General features: G+C 33.5%; 1 protein-coding gene across 2 annotated transcripts in view; it reads right to left on the reverse strand.

Moving 5' to 3' along the window:
- Nucleotides 1–423: 423 nt before the first annotated feature.
- Nucleotides 424–16,989, reverse strand: part of eIF2D (eukaryotic translation initiation factor 2D) — a 98,130-nt gene continuing 81,564 nt past the window's right edge. The window contains exons 5-7 of one of the 2 annotated variants that reach the window (XM_090409817.1): nucleotides 13,396–13,516; nucleotides 4,148–4,319; nucleotides 424–883 (exon numbers count right to left, since the gene is read on the reverse strand). In XM_090409817.1, coding sequence (XP_090265943.1) covers nucleotides 810–883; nucleotides 4,148–4,319; nucleotides 13,396–13,516 — 367 coding nt within the window. In that variant the 3' untranslated portion in view covers nucleotides 424–809. Of the gene's footprint in view, nucleotides 884–1,238; nucleotides 1,923–4,147; nucleotides 4,320–13,395; nucleotides 13,517–16,989 lie in introns of those variants that run through there. The other variant, XM_090409818.1, reaches the window with a different exon arrangement.

A 16,989-nucleotide genomic window follows, 5' to 3' on the forward strand; every position in this document is an offset into this window, starting at 1 on the left:
ATAAACAATTTTGTCACAGTATGAATTATGATGTGATCTGCAAGTAATTTACAATTTTCTACAGAAAATTTTTTTGAACTTTCACTTTTGTGACAGTAGCGAATAAAATCCAAGTGTAATCATTTATTATATAGCATTCTATGTCATCATTATAATACATCATTTTGTTACCAGTGTGCATATATTGAGTAAATAAAATTTCCACCAAACAGGTGGGATTACTGGTGACAACTTCACTACTTGTTTGATGTAAATCATTATGAAACCTTGCTGCATGTGCAAAATGACAGCACAATATCTAACCATAAGACATTAATATTTTGCATAAGTCAGTTAATGATATCTTTGAAGAGAGTAACATTATAGCTTGCAGATGTCTTGTGTAACATTTTCTGCTATTTAGTGAACTGAACTGCCAGAATACACTCTGTTGATGAATATATTTATTCAATCAATAACATGTTTTATTGTTCTTGCCTAGAAATACAGATGTTCCACAAGATGAAATTAAAACTTCAGTATAAAAATTAGTTGTCTGAAATCAAAACTAGAATCAGTTTCCATTGGTTTCAAAATTTTTGCTTAATCATGACATTGTTTTTAATGATCAGTATTGCTATATTATTTTTAGGGCAGTACTTTCATCAAAAGTACTACTCTAAAAAGTAGCTTATATTTTAATTTAACTTAAAAAAGTAGCTTATATTTTAATTTAACTTAACCATCTTTCAGTCACCAAACTTAGAATGACTGAATTTTTTTTTTTTTTTAACTAATTTGTCATACATGAAAAAGTATCGCAATTCCTATTAAGGTTTTTTTGTCGATTTCCTTTTAGCTGTTTCTAATCCATTTATATACTTTCTCGGTATCATGTATTTCTCTGCAAAATAAACAAAAAAAAATTATCAGTATAAAGCAAATGTAACGAATAAAAAATACTACTTTTTTAAAACTACACACACAACACACAGTGCTTGATTTGAAAAACCACAGGAGCTGGTATACATTTTATGTTGGCAGGAAAAGCTGAAAATTAAAATGATATCACATCCACGTATCACTGTTAATAAGGGTTGCCGGTATGCCAAACCACCGCATACTGTTCCCCCCCCCCAAAAAAAAAAAAAAACGTGTATTCACACACACACATACTGTACATATACACACACGTTACTAGATGTTTAAAAGAGATGCATGTTAGACATACTATATATTTAATAATAGTTTCACACATGTAAGAGAAAACTAAATAGAATTTATTACTCCTATATATTTTGTCCAGTATGTCATGAGCTTCATTCAGGAAAAGGCAGAAGAACCAGTAACAACATTTAAATTCTGAATACAAGAACAAGTCACATGGCATATGTATATCATGTGTCTTGGTTGCAGATGTACAGGAGGAGAAAACACTATTAGAGTTCAGAGATATGTAATTAATGAAAAAAATTAATAATTAACAGCAATCACTTCCCAAAACTTAGAGAGAGACATACAGTCTGTCTGATTAAAATTAGGATGGTGGCACTGGGCTTCACACAATTCGAAAAACAGATGCTCAAATTGAAATCTACTGTAGTGTACCATTTTGGTATGGTTCCAGTAAATGCTGTAGTGTTGATGGCATGAGAAGAAAGGGGCTGATGAACCTTCAGATTCCAAAAATCTTATATAATCTTGATGTTCTTGGTTTCTAATAGTAGTAATAGTGGCCAGTCTGTCCAAAGATGACATGAACAGAGTATTTGATAAACACCAGGCAAGGGGTGATAATGTATCTTTAATAGGTGGTAAGAAGATGGCAACCTCAGAGCTGGTTTGAAGGTGGCATACAAATCATATCTGTGAAGGATCCTTGCTGTTTGTTCAGATATTCCTTTAAGTAGGGTATGCCAATCCTTTTAACATCCGACTGAAATCTGGAAGAGATGCCAATATCAAATATTTTCTGTCAAAGTTTTACTGTATCCATTAAATAATAGAGTAAATGTCATTTTATTTAATTCTTCTAATAAAAGAGACTCAGAAGAACAAATTATGTGAGCTCAGTGTATGAGGCTTTTGATAATACATATTTTTGTAAGATGATGATGTAAAAATGGATGGATATATTTTCCTGTTAACCAAAAATTTAATATTGCCAGCAAAGTTACGATGTATTAAAGTATCCAGAAAGGGAAGACTGTTGTTTTTATGTTCAGTAGTGAACTTGATACAAGGGGTATAAGGAATTAATTTTATCCAGAAATTGAGTAGTTCTGTTTCAGAGTGAGATCAGATTGCAAAGATATCATCCACAAACCATAGTCAAATGCGAGGTCAAGGAAAAATGGTGTTAGAAATCTGATCCTCTAAATGCTCCATAAAATAATCAGCCAAAGGAGGATATAGGACTATCCATCACAGTACCCTCAATCATCGGAAATAATTTATTTCAGAAAATGATTTGGCACAATATGCAAAATAAAATAACCAGTATTGATAGTAAACTTGAATAATTTGACAATATCATCAGGGAAAACTACTTGTAAAAGCTGAAAAGTTTCATGAAATGGTATTTTTGTAAACAGTGAAACTACATCAGAAACCATCATTTCACTCTTGAAGATGATCTATTTTTTTTCTTTATAGTTAAAGCTATTTTGGATATAATAGGTGTTTTTTTCCAATAATGTTATGTAGGTCTTGAAAGATATTTTGCCAAATAATAAATAGGCAATCCTATGCAATCAATTATTGAGCATAACGGATAACTAGTTTTATGTATTTTAGGAAGGCCACACTCACACACATACTTATAAGAGGGTGGTCTGGAAATTTCTCGGCCTCGACCATAGATAGAACACTATTGGCAAGATTTTTTTTTTTTTCTTCCTAAGTTGGTACATCTGTCATAAGCATCCATTTGAAATTGTAAGTTATTCTATCAAGTAGTTTATTTTATACAGCTGCCTTGAAGCAAAAGTGTTGTCTTTATCCCTTGAAATGGATAAAATTGAGTATCGTGCAGTTATAAAATTCTTTGTAAAAGAAGGTTTAATGCCAAAAGAAATTCATTCGAAGTTCATAAAAGTTTATGGGCATTTTTCTCCTTCGTTTTCGACAATTAAGAAATGGGCTGCCGAGTTTAAACATGGCTGTACCAGCCTTGAAGATGATCCACAGGTGAAGGACGTCCAAAAAGTGTAACAACACCAAAAATCATTGATCAAGTGCACGATATAGTATTGGATGACTGGCAAGTCAAAGTGCGTGAAATTGATGAGACTATAGGTATCTCAAAAGAATATGTAGGATATATTTTGCATGAAGAATTGCAAATGAAAAAGCTTTGTGCAAGATGGGTGCCGCAGTTGCGCACAGCAGATCAAAAACGCACTCGCATGAAAATCTCTGAACAGTGATTGGAGTGTTTTAACAAGAATAAAACTGATTTTGTGCATCGATTTATTACTATGAATGAGACTTGGATTCACCATTACACACCAGAATCCAAACAGCAGTCAAAACAATGGACAGAAGCCAGCTGTTCAGCACCAAAGAAGACAGTTTCATCAGCAGGAAAGGTCATGGCCACTGGGGAATATTATTCCGATCTTTTAACCAGACCAGACGAAAAAATTCGTCAGAAAAGACCCGGTTTGCAGAAGAACAACATCCTCTGTCATCAGGACAATGCATCTGCCCACAAAAGTGTTTTAGTGATGGGAAAATTAAGGAATCTGCACTATGAATTGTTGGAACATCAACACCCTATTCCCCAGATTTGGCTCCCACTGACTTCTATCTTTTGCCAAAACTAAAATCTTCCTCACTGGTCAGTGTTTTTCTTCGAATCAAGAGGTGATTGCAGCTGTAGAGGTGTATTTTGCAGATCTTCCTGAGAACCACGGGATAATGGTGCTGGAGCATTGCTGGAATAAATGTATTAGTCTCAAGGGAGATTATGTTGAAAAATAAAAATAATTTAGAAAGTATAAATTCGTTTTTTCATTGTTAGGCCGAGAACTTTTCAGACCACCCTTGTATATGACTGCAAATGCAGTTACTGTTAAACTTCGGAGAAAATGGAGGACAGAACATAATTTCATTCTGGTGTGATATGACCATGATAAAATATTAACAACCATGCTTGTAGACTTACCAAGAAGAAGTCTACTTAAATATTTCAGCTGATTGCCCTGAACTGAAGCTTGCATTCCTTTTCCATTTGGTATTTGACATACAGTAGTACTTGCAGCAACTCCTAATTGAACTTCATGAGCAAATTTAACAGGATCAATTCCATATGTTTCCAAGTTATGAATAAGAGTCACCTATTACAAAATATAGTTCTTTTGATTAAAAGCAAATAAATCAGCATAATGAACTGTATGAAAGTTTAGAAATATAGCACAAAATAATTTATTATGCCCATAAATTATACTTAACATGTAAAAAATCTTATAAATTAACAAGGAATAGTGCTATTGCTGGAATCATGACTAATGACCTAAGATATATTTGACACTTTTACAATTTGGTATTTACCCTAAAGAAATACCACTGCAGGTCAGCCAGATTCAAAGAAAAATAGCATTTTAGTGAATGTACTGTATAAAAATTTCATAACTAATAAAAAAAAAAAAAAATCATATTTCAAATGAAATACTCTTTATTAATTACTTAATCTTTGAAGTGTTTTCCATTCTTGTATAATTTCCTTGTGTGGAATAATTAAAAACAGGGAATTTTATACAGTCTATCACTGACATGAAGACAAAATATAGATTTTCTTGCACAAACATGACATTTCCTCATGGGAAAAACTTTTCTCATGTTCTGGCAACTTTTCTGAAATTCTGTTTACTGGATTTTTAGGATCTAGTAAGCAAGGTTGGATCCTTTAGGAAGATGCGATGATTGATGACAGTGGCCATTATTTCTACTTTTACTGTAATCAGCCATAGCAGCAACATCAGTGTTTTGACTATAGCACTTCCATTATCATGGGAAACAGCTATATTGCTTTCACGTTCTTCACATTGCAAAGAATAAACTAAAAACAATTCGTGTTATGATGAAATGAAGTATCCTTAGTGTTTGTGGCCATTTTTATATCAGCAAACAGCAAAACCAAAGAGAACCCAAAAATGCAGAATATTCAAAGACATTATGAGAAAATGATGCTTACTTGATTCTGATTTAATCTAGATATACCCTTACACCCAAGACCACTTAGGTGATGTATGTCAACCAGTCACTATATTTAATATACTGACCTAAGATATCTATGATACCATTTAGAATCAATTTAAAGAAGTTCCATGTTTGATCTCAAAATCGGGACTTCTGAATCAATATAACCCTTGTCCACCCACAGTACAGTGTACAGCAGGTTTATATCCATCCATAGGTGGAGCATAAAAAAAAGTAATAACAATAACTGAATTAAATTTGTTAAATGTATGTATGTATTCACTGGCCAGTTTGCAGGAGAAAAAACCATACCATTTTTAGCTGAGAATGATTAACTAGCTTCCTCTGAATGTTTCACATGAATCCAACATATATTAAAGATGTTCTCAGTATGTGAACAGTTAGATGAATTAACCCTTTCTACACACTTCATAGTGCAAAACGAAATTTCAAGATTGTAATTCCTTACCTCTGAACTATGAAAGACCCACAACGTTCTTTGGCACTCAGTGTTCATCATCATACGTAGCAAGGATTTAGGCCTAGTATGGCCTGTTCTGGCCTTAGAAGTCATCGTTGAATCGTTTACGAGGACGTCCTGGTTTTCTTTTTCCTAATGGCTTGTACTTTAAGGCTTGTTTTGGTAATCTTTCTGTTTTCATTCTTTGAACGTGTTCCATCCATCTATGTTTATATTTTTTAATTTTTTCAATTACCGATTCTTGGCTTAATTCTTTCATAATATCTTCGTTTCTTTTGTGATCAAATAGGGTATACTTTGCAGTTTTTCTCATAAACTTCATTTCTGCTGTTGTTAATCTTTGTTTGTCTTTTTGTTTTATTGTCCAGATTTCGCTTCCATACATTAAGACTGGTAGGGCTAATGTATTGTATACTTTTAGCCTGGTTTGTTTTTGAACTAGGTTTGGTTTAAATATAGAGTTAATAACTCCTGTTATTTTTAAATATTTTGCAATTTTTATGTTTATATCTTTTTCATTTTCATAAGTGATCATACATCCTAGGTAGTTAAATGAATTCACCTGTTCTAACCTGGCACTCAGTGTTTGTTTTTGTAAATATAATGCACTCTGAAAACTGAAATCTTTTATGTGTTCAATAGCCACAATCTTATGGATAGTTTGTCTTCCTCCACTCAGGTGTTATTGCACAATGATGCGATTACTATGCTGTTCAGTTACATGTAAAATGTTAAGCATGCGATTAGTTTTGTATTTTTTTTTTTTTTTATAAGGGGAATAGGGATAGGTATTTAGATGAAAATTGAACTGAAAGATTTAGAATTATCAAAATATGCTATTAGAAAGTGTGAAATTCGTTTCTGAATTTTTAACATGGGGGATATCTATGAACATTACGAAAAAACCACAACTAGAAAATATATGAAAAGTAACTTCATGCTTTCTCTACATTGATGCTTTTATTTAAAGAGAGCGTCAAATTACTTTACATATATTTTCTGGTTGCATTTTTTATATAAATACCTATCTGCCCCCCCCCCCCCCCTCCAAATTTAAAATTCAAATAAATTCAAAAATTATTTGTAGCCATCCATTCCACTTTCAACATGAAACAGGAAAATTTAAGTGAAGAAACAAAATATCCTACCTTCCTGTAGTTGAGAATATACAAACACTGCTTCTAATCAAAATCATAATGGAAGTATACAGATTAGTTTCTTCTGTTCCAATCACCAACGACAGCAGAAATTACCAAACTTCACTCCATCAACTGAAACAGATTCCTGTAAGTTCTTCCTATGATATGTTCTCTTTCTCAGCTCCCCTGCTATTATTTTCTAACATTTTCTGTTTCTAGTCAAAACAAACATTGCATGACACATCATATGGATTGTGTCATTTACATCTAGGTTCTTCATACTATGCTTGGCAATATGGTTATCAACACGTGCCTTTTTCTAGAGTAAATATCTTCTAAATACTTTACTAAAATATTATTATCTACACTTTTCCTGTCATATTTTCTTTTCTATTCATCTGAAACTACACATTAAGGAATTAGTTTGTTTTATAACTGCTCTGCCGATGTCAACAACATAAGTGGTAAGTAAGTTATATCCATATGTATTCATTTTTGGCCAATTTGATACTATCAATATTTTAAGACACACACCTCACAAAAATATAATTATAAATAATTCTCTAATTATTTATGCTGTTCTTGACAATTCCAGAGCTTTAATCATGTTTGGCATCAAGGCCTGCTAAGCAAATAGAACAAGGATGGCCTAACTGCCACTTTCTGTAATTAGGTAGCCAGCTAGAAAGCTGGCTACCTAATTACTCTGGTCATTCACTGAATGTCATGGTGGATGCCCTCTCTCTTCAAGTTTCACCATGAATGCAAGAGTGCCTCATACTCTTTGTATTATACATAAATGCCCATGAATTTTATTCACAGCTTTCCTGATGATAATACTCTCCATTCATCCTACTTACTTGACAAACCATGCAATACTTCATACCAAACTATCCATACCATTCTTCAATAGGGTGAAGACAATCTGGTCACCTTCAATGCCATCAAAATGCAGGCTTGCTTTTTTTCTCATAAAAGGGATCTCTCAGCTAACCTACACTTACCCTTAATGAAACAAATTACCATATAGGATCAGATTCTTTGCTTGAACTAACATTTATTTCCAGCCCTCCTGGCATAAACACTTCACATCAATTGCTTCCTCAGCATCTAAAAAACTAAGCATTCTCATCCACTCAAGATGATATTTTTCATACATAAACTTCATACAAATCCCAAAATCCTTAGAATATGGCTCGCATGTGATGTACACAAAACCTTTCTAAAAATTCTCAATCCTGTCAAGAGCATTGCAAACACACCATACCTGATTCTCCTCTTCCTCCTTTATTCCATCTATTTCTGTCCTACAGAGCATCCTTCCTCACAAAATATTTCCAAACTACAACATGTAACACTTCAGAAAAAATGTCAAAAACCCTTTTCTTGATCTCATCTGCACACTACACAGCATTAATGTAAAAGGTCCTTTGGCCTCTGTGTGTGGGATCAATATAAAAAGTATGTCTGTCAGTTACATAACTTAAATTGCATGTGTTAAACTGTGAATGAAATTATTTTGTATGTTTTTATTCTTCATTCACATTTAACATAATCTACCATATCCTAAGCAAGACTTGTTATATATTATTTGTTAGTCTTTTACTTAAGATTTATTATTCATGTATTTTCCTTGAAAAATATCAGTTATTATATAATTTTAAGATATGTCATGATAATGGAAGGACTGTAGTGAATGCCATTTATTTTATTACTTGGTCCTTCAATAATATTATAAGATATTCTATGTATGTAACTTTTGCCTTATGTGAACTGTAACATATGTTTTATTTATTATAATTGTGAAGGAAAAATTAAGTAATTGTAATATTTTTTATTATTATATTTCATTACTGAGTGTAAAGGTATAATCTTATGTAATGCTTATGTTTACATTTTGTTTTGATCGTTGCCATGGAGACAGAAATAAAATAGAACGTGTGAGCTGTGGTAATTGGAAGTAAGGAATTAATATGAGTTGGATGAGTGAACAAGTTTAGGCGGAAAGAAGGAATGTATATAAACGGGGGTGAAAGTAAAGAAGGACACTCAAGGGCAGGACATTCAGAACACTACGAAGATGAGGAGAAAACTTATAGGTGGCTGAGAGTAAAGTCAGCGGTAACAGTAATAGGAATTTTAGTGCCTTAATAGGATTAACAAAAGACAGGAAGGTTAATAGGCAATCCAGAATAATTCCTATAAGTTCTAGAATTGCTACTTATTCCTTTGTCACTTTGAAGAAGGATTATGCAAATCTCAATTTGTTATGCAGTAGTAAACATGGAATAATTATTCTGTCTTATAGCAAGTCCGTCAAGATTTGAGCAGAGCGATAAATAATAATTCAGTTATCTCCGTGAAGAATTCTTTTGAATAGTGTTGCTTCGGAGTAATAAGTGAATATAGTTTTGAAATGTGCTCACATTGAATCTGATGTGCTAAGGATTAATCCCCGTAAGAACAGTCCTACTTTATTTTATTCCAGTGCGAAGATTTAAGTGATAGCTCCGTCTCGAATATCCTAACATTTACTGTGGTGTTTTGCTGAGTTTAGCCAAGTCAGAAGCTTAAAAGTAATTCCCCTTGAATTAATGACTGCTGCCATTAATAATTCAATAAGTGCAAAATTATAAAATGCAACTGAGTGATACTAGTAAATTTATTTACCAAGAAATTTTGAAGTTTTGAACTGTAAAAACAATTTTTATTATTAGGAGAACTATGAATTTAGTATCTGAAGATATGATGTTTGATTCTATGTGAATGTTCTGACCTGAAGAACTAAGTTAATTGTTTTTTTTTAAATAACGAAACCTGTGGTGCGATCATAATTAAAAGAAACACATGTATTAACCACAGTGAAAATTATTTAATTGTAAATATTTCATCCTAAGTATCCTAGGACATCATCAGTACAGTAGTTTTAAACAATAATAGGGATAACATACAGTTAGGGCACATGATTACAATAGAATTTCATTAAAAGTGCATAACGTGCTACAGAAGTAAAAAAAAAAAAAAAAAAAAAAAAAAAAAAAAAAAAATTATTTAACACAATTTTGTATGACAATTTCCCATACTTTAGGAATAGTAAGAACGTCGTTGCGGTTTAAGTTTGGTCTGTGTAGTAGGGCTTCAGAACTTTCATTGTATAAACGTTCATGTTTATACAGGGTGTCCCAAAATTCATGCAAGAAGTAATTTTGATAGAAAACACAGGTTTTTAATTAAAAATTATAATTTCTTATTGATTCATAAAGTATACAGTATAGGGTTATGCATGGAATAGCATATCGGGTAAATGGCCTCCACGGCTTTGCTGGCACATACGCACTCTTTTGTTGAAATTTTCCATGACCTTTTTGCATAAATGTGGCTGGATTTTGTTGATACAGCGCTCAATTTCCTCCTTCAAGGCATGGGTGGTCGTGGGCTTGTTGGCATAAACCTTAGACTTCAAAAAACCCCAATGGCGTTAAGTCACATGATCTGGGCGGCCAATTCTGATCACCAAAACGAGAAATTACATGAGCAGGAAATGACTCATGTAGTAATTGAATTGTTTCTTGGGCTGTATGGCATGTGGCACCGTCTTGTTGAAACCACATGTCGTCCACATCCATATCTTGCAATTTAGGCACAAAAAACTGGATTATCATGTCGCGATAGCGAGCACCATTAACTGTTTTTGCCTTACCAGCCGCATTTTCGAAGAAGAATGGACCGATGATGCCTCCAGCCCAAAATCCGCACCAAACAGTGACACGTTGTGGATGCATTTGTTTCTCAACAATCATTTGTGGATTTTCTGAACCCCAAATGCGACAATTCTGTCGATTAACGAAGCCATAAAGATGAAAATGAGCCTCATCACTGAAGATGATTTTATTTGAAAAATAAGCATTCACTTGTTGTTGTTCCATAATCCATTCAACAAGCTCTCTTCGCTGTGTGTGGTCAGTAGGCTTCAGTTCTTGAGTCAATTGAACTTTGTAAGCATACAGATGCAAATCTTTGTGAGAATACGCTGTAGAGAGCTTCTCGAAATACCCAATTCAAGACCACAGTGCCGAATTAATGTTCCTGGACTCTCAGCAACACTCTCACGAACTGCTTCGATGTTTTCTGTTGAACGACGGCCAGAGTGTATAAGATCACTAATTGATCCAGTTTCCTTGAATTTTTTAATTAATCTTTTCACAGTTGATGAAATTAAATCACCATATTTTGTACAAAAATGGCGAACTGTAGCTGCCAAACCTTCATTATTTTTAAAATATTGCTCAACAATGAAAATGCATTGTTCTTTCGTGTAGCGCTTCATTTTTAATAACCCTGAACTGTCAGCTGTCACGCTGTCTTTTTTTTCTCGTTGGCAACACTTTACCGCACAAATGGCGCTAAATTTAAATCTTGCATGAATTTTGGGACACCCTGTATAAAGATCTATGTAAAAGTTTAGACTTTTCCCAATGGATCCTATGGTTTTGGATTTTCAATTCCTTGTTGAGAGAGGCCAGAACGTTTATACAAAGAAAGTTCTGAAGCCCTACTACACGGACCAAACTTAAACCGCAACGACGTTCTTACTATTCCTAAAGTATGGGAAATTGTCATACAAAATTGTGTTAATTTTATTTTATTATTTTTATTTATTTTTTTTTTTTTACTTCTGTAGCACGTTATGCACGTTTAATGAAATTCTATTGTAATCATGCACCCTAACTGTATGTTATCCCTATTATTGTTTAAAACTACTGTACTGATGATGTCCTAGGATACTCAGGATGAAATATTTACAATTAAATAATTTTCACTGTGGTTAATACGTGTGTTTCTTTTAATTAAGTTAATTGTATTATCTTATTTTCGGAGTTATAATTTTATGTACTTGTCATATAACCTTGTATTATATGTTTTGTTTTATTAACTTCAATATTGTGTGTGCCTGATTCTTTTTCATTGCACCGTTCATAAAAAGTTCGGATCTTGAGGGAGCCTTAAGTGTAAAATATTAAATTCTGTCTATATGATTAATGAGACTGCTAAATTAATTGAAAATTGATTCTACTATTTTACATAAGCTAATCTAAATATAGGCTGGCACAGTATAAATATAAATTTCCCCCATATTTTGAATAGTAATCAAAATTGATTTTATTAAGAACAAACAACCTTACAACAAGATGGCGGATTCAAAACTAGGAAAAACAGTTCCAACATGTCATCATTCCATGATGAAAAGTGAGATTCTGGAAGAGAAAAACCTACTGCTTGAACCTGAGACCAGCTCACCTTTAATTTGAAAAACTTTTATAAATTATCCTCTCCAATGGAAATAAATCCAGGTCTCTCCAACCAAAGGGCATATCTCTAATACTTTATAATAAAAATACCATGCTACTGAGGCAGCATAAAAAAGATCCATTTTACACTGGAAAAAGCAAAGTAAAGGGAAACATAGAAGAAACATTTTCATCCTAGTATTTTTTAGGCACTGCATTACATCATCATGACCTTCAAAAGTTAAGCATTATCATGATTACAGAAATGGGCTAAAAGCAATTATGAGCAACTTTTTTTTTTCAGGTTGAATTAAAAAAAGGTTGTCCTTAGAGAAGATAAAGACAAAAATTATTACTAGAAACCAATTTTGGAAAGGTTATGAACTATGTAGTCATTAAGGGAACCAATTAAGTACCTTGTTTAGAAAATATTACATAAAATTGATTATTACTAATGAATTTATTACTAATAATAAAAATTGCATTCTAACCTGTTATTGTTTCTCCATCATTGGAGAAAAGATACCAGGGAAAGTGGTTCACTTCCATGTTGGTTGACTGCTGTTGGACACTTGCCAGAGATGATCCTGAGTAGCTATACAAGTGACAGGCAAAAAGCAATGTTGGACGTAGAAGCGGACATTTACCAGCATATGTGATAAGTATGTATTACTCTATTATATAAGAAACTATTGTGGATCTCTCACAAACCATAGCCAATTTTGTATTTTCATTGTCATATTTGTATTCAGCACCTCAAAAAAAGAAAAGGAAAAAAAAACCCTGTTATCAGTGATTATAATATTATGCTGTAAAAAGCATAATATTATAATCACCATCCTGTTCACAAAGCATTCACAAGTCTATTCACAAGACTTGATAATCTGCTGAGAAGCATGTATACATACATGCACACATAAAACTAACCTCCAAAATATACACAAACAATTGCACCCATTTAGAAAGTACCATAATGCCAACCTCCTGTACACCCTATTTTAAATGGGGTCTTAATAATTCCACAGTAATTCAGAGAACCCTAACTATATTAACCTAAGATGCAATATAATTTTAGATCCTAGGAGAACAATGGAAATTTTAAATTGCAAACTATCAGATAGATGAGGAATGCCTTTATCTTTCACAACTACTCAACAATGAATAATAATCTATGCAGCTGCATGATTCAGGCTCTGAGCAGCTCAAACCATGAATGAAAAGACTAACATTTATATTGTGCAACCTAGATGAAAAGATTAAAAAAAAAAAAAAAACTAATCCATTGTATATAATGCTAAATATATACCTTTTTATTTCCAGATCTTTGAACAACACTTAGGTTTATTGGTTCCAAATGTCCTTTCTTAAAAATAGGTACCTCTCCAGGAAATGTTATCTCATATGCTTTCTGCATTTTGGACAAGCAACTGAAAAGCAATGAGAAATATTAAACTTTTTAAAAACTAAACTGCAACCTAGATGAAAACTGGCATTAATTTCAAATAAGTGAAATATGAAAATTTATACTGCCTGGCAAAAAAAATCCTACTGTTACAGTAAAGTGTTTAAATGCAATGTGTAAAGAAACATATCACCACTCTACTCATTGAAAAGCATAAATATACATATTATGTCCACCTTATTTTTGGTGTCTAGTAAGGCAAAGACACTATGAAACTGCCATCAACAAAATGTTCAAGATCTATTAAAAGATACTTTTTCTTATATGACTCATATTCATTAATAATACTGTTGATAAGCAGATTTGTGAGTGTGTATGTGTAACCCACACATAAAAGGTTGCAAGACCTATAGCATATTAATGGCATGTGTGGATAAGAAGAAAGGAGTAATCTGTTAAATTTCTTTTCTTTTCTTTTTTTTTTTAAACAGCTGAAGGTTATATTCTTTTGGGGATGACGGAATGATAGAATGAAACAGGAGGCAGAGTGGTTGGCTTGGCAAGTCTCAAGCTGGACTGTAAATAGGAGCTGGTTAGCAGCATCTCTTGTTTTTATGATTTTGGAGGAAAGCAGAGGAATGACAGCAGCCAATTCAGCACAGCATTGTCGGAAGTATCTGCAGAACAAGCATAAGGAAGAAACAATATCCATGGAAGAGGGACTGAAGTGGATTCATGAGAGAAGAATCATTAATTAACCAAATCTCAATTTTGAATAACATTAAGAAATCTTAGTGTCTTAAATGGAAAAAAGTACACAGTTTTTTGGCAGCTGCAGAAGTTATGGTTGAGATATATTTTGTGCCAGAAGAGGTTGGAGATATAAGTCAGTCCAAGGAGGGAAATTATGAAGGTTAGGGGAAGGGATGTGAGGTTTTTCATGTGACAGATTAGACAGGACTGAGTTTTGGTAGCATTTAAGTCTACAGGATATGTTAGTTCTTGGGCACAGGTTTTTAACACAACAGATGGGATACCATCAGATCCAGATGCCTTGTATGTGTCAGGTTATTCAAGATTCTAAGGATTTCTTACTGGCAGAAGAATATGAATGACATGGAGTGAACAGTTATCAGTAAAGTGGGGGGAGGAGGATGCTTTGCCCTATTTATCAATGCAGGAATCGGAAGAAAATAGTGATGCCAGTAAGTTGACCCTTGTCAACTTAATGGCGTCACTATTCCCTTCCAAGAGCAGGTTAAGTGGCTATAGTATCAGCTGGATGTGAAAGTAAGGGAACATTGGTAGACAAAAATTGAGTCCAATGGTCTTGACAAGGGACCAGAAGGCATAGCTGCCATTTAGAAATAAGTTTTTGCTTTTGGCCATTTTGATTGGGATTTGTTGATGGTTCTTTTACAGCTGTTGCAAACTGTGATATAAGCGGAGTGAGCAGTTGGAGTTTTGGTCCTAAGCCACTTGTGGTATGCTGATTTTTTTTTTTTTTAAACTGTAATGGCACACTTTGAGGATCAAGCTTGGATGGTAACCAGGAATTGTGGGTGGAATGAGGAATGAAGGCCTTCATTCCTATGAGGATAATTTCTGTTCTTCAATCTGTGCAGATATTTGGATTGGGAGAATTGAAACAGTAGTCAGATTGTGGGAAGGAGGAGGAGTAAAAGACATGGAGATCATCCTTGTAGTGCAAAAAAGACACAAAAAACTGGAAATAATTGGAAGTTGTTTCATGGCAATTTATCCATCTGTTCATTGGACATCAACAGATGCTGTATGGTCACTCAATGCTCACTGATGTGCCACACCAGTTCTCGCCATAGGATCCTGTTGCACGCTTTTCTGGAGGTTTCAACTTTGAAGATCAGTCACTCCACACACATCATCCACCCATCTCATTGACAGTCTACCCCTTCCTCCTTTTCCAGGAACTTTACCTTCTATTACTGTTCTGAGAAGTCCTCCTCCTTCAATCCTTTCAATGTGTCCAAAATATTTTAACTCTCTTCTGTCAATATCCTTAAGGGAAGGAGTCAAGGTTATAATATAGGATACAGCCAAGAAGTATCTAAGCCCAATAAAAAGACCAAGAGATCCAATCAAAAGAAGGCATTTGAGTGGCTAAAGAATGTATTCAGGTGCACCACTCCAAATGTGAGAACAGCAGTCCAAGTTTGGCCAGATTAGGGATTTGTGCAAAGTAACTGGATAGATGAAAAGTAACATCTGGAATGAAAAGTGCAAATCACGTTTTTTTGAGAAGATAAGGAAATTGTCAAAGATAAGAGGAGGAGAATTAATTCATTTTATTACCTCATTTTATGATAAAAAAGAAAAACCATGTTTTGGAAGCATCAAAGGTGACTAGGTTGTTATCAAACCCATTAATGGATGTATGGAGATCAATGTTTAGGGTACTAATAGATGATATGGAAGTTTGAGATGTTTGAGCACTACAAGAGGGTGCAAACAGGGTGAGTAGAGACTGCTATTATCAGCAAACCTCTTAATAGGGTGAGGTCAGTGACAGCAGGTCGTTTATGTATACGAGGAAAAGGTGAAATAAGTTATGAAGAACACCTGCACTAATAGAAAAATCTGAAGAGATAAAGCACCACCACTACACATAGTGCATGACCTAAGAGAAAACTGACAATTCAACTCAAAATCTATACTGGTGGATTTTGATTTTTATTAGCAAATTCAAAATCCACAAGTACAGGATTTTGATTTTTATTAGCAAATTCAAAATCCACAAGTACAGATTTTGCTAATCAAAATCCATACTGGTGTTCACTGATTGAGTTCTCCAGATATTTATGAAACTGATTATGAATCCATTACTTTGCACAACACTAAGGCTAGAACAATAGGGTGATAATTTGATAGAAGATATTTCTTCCTCCTCCACCTTTCATGAATCCAGGTCAGGTGGCCAGTTTTGGTTGTAGTTGAACATTTCATTGGTCTGCCTCTGCTTCTTCGACCCCTTGGTTTGTAATCGTTTTCCCAAGTATCCTATCATCTGCCAATTGTTCTAAACGCTCTTTCCATTTGGTTCTGCATTTTTCTATTACTGGTATTGGTTTAGTTCTATTAGTATGTCTTCATTTATCTTTTGATGTAGTCATGTATAATCTGCTGTTCTCATTTTTCATTACTGCTAGTGATGCCTTTCATATCTCTTTCTTTTATTATCCATGTTTCACTACCATATAATAATGTTAGTTTTGAAAAAAATAATATAAAAAAATAAATATAAATATAAATATATATATATATATATATAATAATGGCATGGGAGGTGGCTAAGTTTATAAATGTTCCATTCAGAAAAGGTTACATGCTGAACTAAAAAGCAGGAAATTATGACAAACTGAGAAGAATGTTAGGTTCCGTCCCATGGTATCATTCCCAGATAGGAAGGATATTAGCAGTGATGCACTGAAAACATTTAAAAAATATTTAAATCATGCAACA

Source organism: Typopeltis vanoorti, chromosome 20, assembly GCF_054136105.1.
Source record: "Typopeltis vanoorti isolate ZY-2024b chromosome 20, IOZ_Tvanoo_1.0, whole genome shotgun sequence".
NCBI lineage: Eukaryota > Metazoa > Arthropoda > Arachnida > Uropygi > Thelyphonidae > Typopeltis > Typopeltis vanoorti.